This window comes from Capsicum annuum, chromosome 8 (assembly GCF_002878395.1).
Source record: "Capsicum annuum cultivar UCD-10X-F1 chromosome 8, UCD10Xv1.1, whole genome shotgun sequence".
In the NCBI taxonomy this organism is placed as follows: Eukaryota; Viridiplantae; Streptophyta; class Magnoliopsida; order Solanales; family Solanaceae; genus Capsicum; species Capsicum annuum.
The window spans coordinates 140,016,020-140,025,924 of record NC_061118.1 but is presented as its reverse complement, the minus strand read 5'-3'; the positions used below and the strand labels follow the sequence as shown (position 1 = coordinate 140,025,924).

The 9,905-nt window shown below is 38.9% G+C and overlaps 1 protein-coding gene across 1 annotated transcript in view; it reads left to right on the top strand.

The window, feature by feature from the left end:
- The first annotated feature begins 255 nt into the window (after positions 1–255).
- LOC107839104 (nucleolin) overlaps positions 256–9,905 on the top strand; it is a 14,762-nt gene continuing 5,112 nt past the window's right edge. The window contains exon 1 of the mRNA XM_016682464.2: positions 256–735. Within this exon, the coding sequence (XP_016537950.2) occupies positions 439–735 (297 nt within the window). The 5' untranslated portion in view covers positions 256–438. The remainder of the gene's footprint in view (positions 736–9,905) is intronic.

The following is a 9,905-nucleotide window of genomic DNA, read 5'->3' as shown; positions in this document are numbered from 1 at the left end:
TTTTACAACAACAGTTTCATAATTACGAAAAATAGCAAATTGTATTTATATTTAAGAAAAATATTGCTATATAAATACATATACAAATATATATGTATTACTCATGTACAACTGAAAAATATATATTATTCTATTACTATGAAGTGGGTAAAATATTATTACTTTTACTATAAATTATAATTTTAAAGAAGTGTTGCTATTTATTGTAATTATAGTCTTACGATGCTATTTCTCTAATTTTTTTTTAAAAAATAAAAAATCAGTACTATAAAATATACTAGGTCACAATTATACAAACCTCCAAATTTTCTATCTCACTCCGTTTTATCTGCTGATGAACGCCCATTTATTTATCTATCAAGAGCTTCCCCCAAACCCTAAAAAGTTGCATTTTTTTCAAGAAAAGGAATTGTGGTTTGGTTGAAAGAATCTGTGGAGATGATGGGGAGTAACAGGAGGGAAGAAGGGTCAGTGATGGTGAAGAATTCGAATGTATTTGCGGCGCTTGATACTTTGAGGAAGAAGAAGAAATCTGATAAGGATAAGAGCAGTAAAGGGTCATCATCAAAGAAGGAACCGGAGCCCCAAGTTTCGTGGGCTCCGGCGCCGTTGACGGTGAAATCTTGGGCAGATGTTGACGACGAAGATGATGACGATTACTACGCCACCACTGCTCCTCTCAACACTTTTTTGGGTTCTAAGGAACCTGAAAAAAAGCCTGAACAACCTGTTGAGGTACTTTCCACTCTTGCCTGCCTTTTATTGGATATGAAATTTATTTGATTTTTATGTCGTGGATATGAGTGTGATTGATACATCGTATTTTCAACTTTTTGATAATTGTAAATTTATTCTGTAATAATTCTAGTCATGGAAACAACCTCTGGCAGAAATGCAAGTAAAGTTGCGCACAATGGACCTTGTGGTGGTTCGGCCCTTCCCTGGACCTGTGCATAGTGACAGCTTTAGAGTACTGGGTTGCCCCTTTTTAATAATTCAATCATCCATGATTATATGTGGTAAGTGGCTGAAGAAGCCAACTAAGCAAGGAAAGATAGTTTTAATCACTTAAATGTGCTTCAACCTTGCACTAGTTGTGGTCTGCACTTTTAGAATCTGATGAATTCCAATAGGAAGTAATTTTGATTTTCAAGCAATATTTCTTTTAATGGAACAGAACTTCTATTAATCGCAAATTATTCTTACAAAGCCATGCAGAGTGGGTCTACCCACTACTTCTCAGAAATAATGACATAGGAGGATATGCTAATAAGAAAAACACTCCTAACTATCCAATATACATTTTATAATAAGTTAAATAAGCTAGGTTGGGGGGTGTAGTAAAGGGACTGCAATGAAGATTGCCAGTTTGCTAATCTGCCGCGAATGTGAATGTGCATCACAATCTCTTGACAGAATCGTACAACATTGAAATTTCCCTCTTTGAAACCCCAATGAGTTTCCTTTCTTTCCAAATACAGTAGATTATCGTAGCAAACACACAACTAGTTATTGAGGCCAAACCATTCTTCCTCATAGCCATCTTACATGTCCATACTAGCTCATCTGGCCAAGGACCAAGAGGCCTGGAATAGCCTAGCCAGCGCAACATCTTGCCCCACAGTCTACCAGCATAAGGACACTCAAAGAACAAATGTCTAAAAATCTGCACATCCCAGCATAGGAGGCACATGAATTCCAAATTTTTGGAGCCTATCCACAGTTGATAACCTCTGCTGGACAGCTAGCCGAAGATTGAACTTAAATCTGTGATGAATTTGAGTATGCAAAGTGATGCTCTTATAAGGAGCCTTGTGGTACTGAGGCTGGAGTAAGTAGTATGTTTTCATAGTTTGATACACCCATCCTTCTAAAGAAAAATCGGTCTTTGTCTAAGGTTCCTTGTATAGAGTTCAGCTGCATCAATGTATTCGTGCAATCAATTATCTTTCTTACCATCCAAGCTACATTCTTTTGATAAATTTGTTTTTTTTTTTTGATAAACACCCAAGCTGCAATCTTTGGTGTAGATATAGTTTCATGATCGCTTTGCTTGATGTAGTAGTGATGACTCCATTTTGTCCATAGGGAGTCCTTCTTCTATGAGATTGTCCAAAGTTGTTTCATTACCTGCCTTATTGCACAGGCACTGATTGATGCCATTCAGCCCTCTAGCAGCAAGAGGTTGGCATATCTTTTCCTAGGACACCAAGGCCTTGTTTGAAATCTGGCCAACCTAGTCTATACAAAGGACTTGCAGAAAACATCTATCATTTTCATTATCTTCTTTGGAAGGACAAAGTTCTGCGCCTAGACCTTCCTAGTAGGTCTGAATACCAAAGATTACAACCTTGATTAGCTGGACTCTACAAGCATAAGACATCATTATGGCAGACCAACAACTTATTCCGGATATAATCTTCTCTACTAGGGGCAGACACTAATTGATAGTCAGCTTCTTTGTAGACAAAGGGACCTATAGGTATTTAAATGGGAGTATCCCTTTTTATAGCCAAGCAATTCTATGAGATCCTCCTTCAAATTGTGAGATACCCTAACCACATGGCCCAAACACAGAAGATTAGTTTGTCGTCAGCATATTGGAGGTGTGCGACTTCTTCGCTAACCTCTGAATTGCTGGCCCTTTCAAATTCTTTTAGTCTTCACCGTTGCTTTAGAAACTTTGATCATGTTATTCAGTCCTTCCATGGCTAGAATGAACAAAAACGAAGACAGAGGATAACCTTGTCTTAAACCTCTTTGTCCAGAGAAAAAGCTTTTAGGTCCTCCATTTATCAAGGCCGAGAATTTCAGTGTTGAGATGCAATATCCAACCCATTTGATCCACTTCTCCCCAAAATATATACATGATAAAACTCTGAGGAGAAACTTCAGTTAACATAATCATATGCCTTTTCAATGTCCAGCTTACTTAAGGTTCTTGGCTTCTCTTCGTTGATTCAGGTATCTACTGCTTCATTTGTAATCATCACTGCATCCATTATTTGTCTCCCTTAATAAAAGCCATCTGCTGGAAATCCATGAACTTGCCGATCACTTTTTTCAACCTTTCTGTCAACTCCTTGGACAAAATCTTATACACATTGCCTATCAAACTTATGGGTCTGAAGTCTTGTAATTCCTTTGCTCCTTTCTTTTTTGGTATCAAGGCTATGTAGGTGGCATTGTAACTCTTCTCAAAGATTACATGTGTATGGAAATTGATATAGATCTAATCTATAAAGATGAAAATAAGCCTAAGAAAAGAGATGAAAATCGAGAACACTAACACAAGAGGCAAACACAATCGGATTAAGAGACAAAAACACAATTAATGCATAAAATGGAAAGATAGATAGTGAGACATACACTATTGCAAGCTTTAGCAACTAAAGTGTGTGTCAAACATTCAAACCCACTAAAGACTCACAATAGTAACACTACACTCTTACGTTGACACAAAAGGGACTCAATCTTCCCCAGCACCAATGTTTCTAAGCCAAATTACAACCCACCCAAGTGATTCCACACCTAGAATTGCCTTAGTTACGGTTTTCTACCTCACAAAAGAGAAGAAAAGAAGTTTCAAAAGGTTTCACTCAATATTCATCAATAACTATGAGAAAAGAAGCCTAAAAGATCTATATATAGCTATTACATAAAAAGACCACAATGCCCTTAATAGAGGCCAAGGAATAGGCACCCTTGGAGTATAAGGCTCCTTCTCCTCTCTTAAACTTGTGCAATTCCTTGGATTGGTTCAAAAGGCCTTCGCACACTTTCTTCTTCTTGAGTATGTCTCAAACTTGGCTCCGTGAGAAAGGTCTTGTACTCTTTGCACTCTTATCATCCTCTCCATCTTGAGAGGAATTTGACCTCAAATTCACACCTTGCACAACCAAAGAGAGGGCAAACAAGCACAAAAGCCTTATGGTATGAGGGTTAGTGTTAGTGCAACAAATATCATCATCAAGCCAAGGTGGTTCACACTTAAAATATATCCACGAGTCCTTTGTGTTAGACATGAAAAGTTTAGTGCAAATGGCACAAAGGAAGTGGTCATGATAAACACAAAGAGATAAGAAAGAACTTTTGTCTCCCTACACTAGCATCCACAATCAAACATGCTTGTCGTTTTGACCAAGCATCAAGTTGGAAGTGTAAAGACTTCCACATCCCAAGAGGGCACCGGGATCAAAGGTAGACGTAGCCAAGGACACAAGTTGAGGCTACTCTTTCCTACCACTAAAGTGTCATTCTCACAATCACTCAAAACATTTGTCTTTAAGAGAGTACTAATATTCAAGAATAGAGAGTTGCGGCCTTGAAGTCCTCCCTCTACAACATATGTGCCATTATTCACAACATTTCCATTCACATGATTTCTATGAACAAAACAAATAGCGAATCTTTCATTACACACTATGTTCAAAGAATCATGTCCATTATCACGATCAACACTATAGACACCATCACTAACTTGAGACTCTTCAAGAACATCATGTATATGCTCAAGTAGTGAACTACATTTAAGAGTGAATTGATCATCATACAGACCATGAGTATCACCAAGGAAAGATTCATGCATTTCTATACTAGGTAAACCCGCAACTACACCCATTTGGCTAATACTAGCCAAATCACAACATTTTAAGTTTCTAGGAGTGTAGAAGATAGTATTGTTGCCTTGTAGATCATAGGAAGTGTGTTCTTCGCCTTGTTTTGCATCATGGCAGCCTTCATGTTTCACATCACAAGGGAATGTGTCAAGATTTCCCCTTTGAGTCATTTCTTCATCACTTTTCCCAAGGTTGGAACTTTTGGCCAAGGATTCCATTAGATCATCAATCATGTGTTTGTGAGGAACTCCTTTTAGATCCTCCTTTGGGAGTATATGATCTTGAAACTGCACATAAGAAGAATCAATGCTAGGCAAAATGCTAGCATTTAGGTGAGAGAGTAACAAGGGGCCTTTGTGTGCAAGTCCCACAATCAAGTGTTTCGTTCCTTTTTGTTGCAATATTTCTTTCCCCTTTCCAACTTCACTACCCATGGCTTCCTCTCCCCTTTCCCTCTTCCCTTTCTTCTTCAATTCCTTAGCTTGTCCATGGATTGAGATGGTGAAAGAGGATGAAGAGTGAACATTCGGCCATTAAATTCAAAAGTGTATCTATTAGTCCTCCCATCATGCTTAGTGGATCTATCAGATTGCCGTGGTCTACCCAACAATAAATGACACGCTTGCATAGGGATTACATCACATAACACCTCGTCTTGATAATTCCCTACTTTGAATCGAATCACACATTGCCGAGTGACCTTCAACTCCCCACATGCATTCAATCATTGAAGTTTGTAAGGATTCGGATGAGGGGTAGTGGGTAGTTTCAAGTAGTCAAACATGTTGACACTAGCAATGTTAACACAACTCCCACTATCTATGATCATCGAGCACACACCTCCCTTAATAAGGCATTTGGTATGAAAGAGATTCTCTTTTTGATTTGGATCATCCAAGGACTTACTAAACATGGCTCTGCTCACCACATAGGTAGGTACTTCACATTCACCATCATGTGGCCAAGCATCTTCTTCACCTTCTTCATTTTGCACCTCATCATCCAGTTTCTCTTCATCTTGAAGCTCGGCCTCATTCCCCTCGGTTTTCAACTCTACCTAGTACCTCCTCTCCAAGATAGTATAACTTCCCCTCCCTAAGGATTACATTCCTTCGGTTTGGACGCTCACTAGCCTTGTGTCCCCACCCTTGACATTTAAAGCATTGAAAACCCTTGGAATTGAAAGTAGAGGACTTGTTACCTTCGTGTTTTGGGAGATATTTTGGGGCAGCCTTGTCGTCGGGTTCTTTAGCATTAGATTGAGGCAATTCCTTGTTCTTAGACCAACCTGAGGATGATGGATGAATTTTGGATTTGTGGGCAGCCTTCTCTTTGATCTCTCTCTCAACTTCTAGTGCTGCTTGGAAGATACCATCAATAGTTTCAAACTTGTGAAGAGTCAAACTTGTGAAGAGTCATGTGAGAAAAGATCTCTTTGTTCAACCCAACTTTGAAGCGTATGATGTCATGATGTACTTGCTCTCCCCGGTGATCCAGCTTCAAAATCAATTGTTGAAACTTATCACAGTATACCTTGACACTCTTGCTACCTTGCCTCAAGTTGTATAGCTTGGCAAGGAGCTCATGTCTATAATGCTCCGGTACATATCTCTTGCTCATAATCCTTTTCAACATTTCCTAAGGAGGAGGTTGACCACCAATCATCACACTCCCAAACCTCTTTGTGTAATTTACTAAGTGTTTGCATAACAACTTTTCTTCTCTTCGGAAAGATCATTAACTTGGAAGATTTTTTCACAAGAAGACTCCTATGAAAGGTACACCTCGGGATCACTCTCACCCTTGAAGATAGGAATACTAACTTTGATAGAATTGATGCGAACCTCTCGGTTTCCTTGTGGATTTCCATGTCCATGTCTACCTTCATGCCCTCGGTATCTAGATGTCCTCTTTGCTCATACCTATCTCTTGTCTCCTCTTCAATCATGTAGTTATCATTGTAAACTCCATAACCCTCTTGTTCCCCTCTACCATAGTCTTCTACATGGATGGGTTGATTTTGGTTAATTGGAGCTTGGTAAGATTGGATTTGGTTGATGGTAGGGTCTTTGGTTAAGTGGGGCTTGGACTTGAGGCATTGGATTTTGTGGGGGGATTGGCCTTTCGTCAAGTGGATTTTGGATTGGGTAGTTCGGACTTTGGGGTGGAGTTTGGTTTCCAAGTCCTTCTTGTTGGACTTGGTTTAATTGAGCATGTAATGGTCTATGTAGGTCTCGGGTGTAATGGTTGTAGAGGTGTTTTGGACTTGTCCACTAGAAGATGCATGGTAGTGTTGAGGAGTAGCGGGTCGGGAGTTCTTTACTTTCAACTTGTTCTAACCTCCCACTCATTGTTGTCACATCTCCCTTCATTGATGTCATATCCCCTTTCATTGATCCCACTTCCTCCTCTAGCCTACTAATACCCGTTTGCATTGTCTTCGTACCACGGTTAATGGACTCAAGGTGAGCCAAGATTGCACTGGCAACATTATTTCCCAAGGTTTGGGAGGTTGTAGCCTCGGATTTTATCACAATGTACCTAAAAGCAAACCTACAAAACAAAGCACAAGTTAGTTCAAAATAACCTCACCACACTCTCACTCTTGAATTTTACCTCACACTTGACTTCAGAAGTGTTGGAAGTCGGCTTGTACTTCGTGAGTGATTGAGGGATGAGTCTACTTTTGCTCGGAATAGATTTTCGTTTGAATTGACTCAAAGAAATCTTGTTTTCGGACTTGAACCAACAAAAAACAACGAATCAAAACGTAGAAAACACTCAGAGAACGAAAACACGAAGAAAAGGACTCTAAACTAACTACAACCTAGTAGATAGTTACTAGTTTGCCAATTAGTGATAGAATCAATTAAATGCAACTAAGGAAAGAAGAATAGAAACTAAGAAATCTAAATTTGAGCTCAAAACTCGGTTGTTCAATAGTGGTGACGTGGCAGTTTGTGATTGAATGATAATTTGCAAATCTTTTTTTTGTTCTCCAATATTGAGCTTCGGTCAACTTCAATCAAGAGTGTAGTTTCGGCTTATGGACGAGAAAATACAAGGTGTGGAGCCTTTTTCAATCTCAAATTAATTTGAATATTGAATGGTTCCCGTTGTATTTTCAATTGTACTTGATTATTCCTTCCCTTTTGTTGTTTTCTTTCTTTTGGAGGACTAAGAGGGTGCTTGGAAATTTCCTTGAACAAGTACTGCACTCTCTTTCCTCCCTTTTCAAGATCAAACATCCCTTTTTGAATATTCTTCTCCAACAAGATATGAAGATGAGGAAGAACAACAAGAATATTCAAGAGTTGACCAACGTTTGACCACAAGGCAAATGACCTTCAAATTTAAATTTTCTCGAAGATCTAACTAAGGTCCCTTTGCCAAGCCAAGCACAAATATCACAAAATCACTTCACAAACGTCACAACCACAATAACCCACACGAGATCCACCCTCCAAAAGCTTCAAACACAAGTTTAACAATGTTGGAATGTGCAAAACAATCCGGATCTTGCTCAAATCTTAGATCTATACTTTTTTAGTGCTAGAGAACAATGATCTAGCATTAGAAACTCATAAAACAGACAATAACTAAGTAGATCTAGTATTTAAAATTTGGATCTAAGACCAAAACGTGACATTACTATATTTTTTTGTGAAGATTTTCTTCAAGGTAACAACAATCCAAGGCTTACTAAAACGTGGCTCTTGATACCAAATGATATAGATCTAATCTATAAAGATGAAAATAAGCCTAAAGAAAGAGATGAAAACCGAGAACACTAACACAAGAGGCAAACACAATCGGATTAAGAGACAAAAGCACAACTAATGCATAAAATGGAAAGATAGATAGCGAGACATACACTATGACAGGCTTTAGGAACTAAAGCGTGTATCAAACACTAAAACCCACTAAAGACTCACAATAGTAACACCACACTGTTACGTTGACACAAAAGGTACTCAATCTTCCCCAAGCACCAACGTTTCTCAGCCAAATTGCAACCCAAGTGATTCCACACCTAGAACTGCCCTAGTTACGAATTTCTACCTCACAAGAGAGAAGAAAAGAAGTTTCAAAAGGTTTCACTCAATATTCATCAATAACTAATGAGAAAAGAAGCCTAAAAAGTCTATATATAGCTATTACATAAAACGACCGCAATGCCCTTAATGAAGGCTAAGGAATAGGTGCCCTTGGAGTGTAAGGCTCCTTTTCCTCTCTTAGACTTGTGCAATTCCTTGGATTGGTTCAAAAGGCCTTCACACACTTCGTTCTTCTGGAGTATGTCTTGAACTTGGCTCCTTGAGAAAGGTCTTGTGCTCTTTGCACTCGTATTAGAAATTGTGCAAAGTATACATGATGTCTTGTTTCACAACTTCTCAACGTTTGATTGAAAAACCCATAGTGAAACCATCAGGACCAAGTGCTTTATCCATGGAACACATCTTCAGACATTCAAAGACCTCTTTCTTATCAAGTTCCTTTACAAGGACTCCTTTTTTTCTTTAGAAATGGTTGGGCTGTTAACTAGATTGCAGAAAAGGTCTCTAATTTTCTGTTTCCGTGTACAACCTCTGTTAGAAATCAGTAATTTCCTTCTTGATTCTTGTAGACTCTTCAACTATGCTTCTACTTTCCTGGAATGATGATTGTGAGCAGCCCATAATGCCTTGTACTAACCCCTATGTTTGCGTGGACTCTTTGGTTTTGCTGCTAAACTTATCTCAACGCGATGCTGGTATCTGGTATGGGTGTGGGTGTGGGTGTGGGTACAGGCGGCGTTTAAGATTCGATCAAACGAATTCGGAGACATTGACCAAAATCAAGAACAAATTTGGGGGGAAAATTGAGATTCGATTTCTTATCTGTCTTTTAATGTCTCAAGCGATTGTGATGTGGAATGGAGAGACGTCGCGTCGAACCAGATCTCGCGGCGATAGTCGTAAAGTTGTCGACATCGGCTGGGGAAGAAAGATCTCACCCATCGGGGAACAGACACATATCTCGTCGATTGGGTAAGAGAGACATATCTTGTTGGTTGGGCAAGAGAGACCGACGCAGGTTGTTTTATTGTTTAATAATTATGTTTCTATTAGTATTCCTAATTAATTACCATAATTGAAAAGTAAAATAGGACTCCTAATTTTTTTTGGAATTGAAAATACGTCTCCTTATTGAAAAAGTAAAACTAATTGCAAAAGTAACTTAAAAGAATGAAAGTGATGTAACGCCTAAGCCTTTAACCCCCCCCCCCCCCCCCCCCCCCCCCCC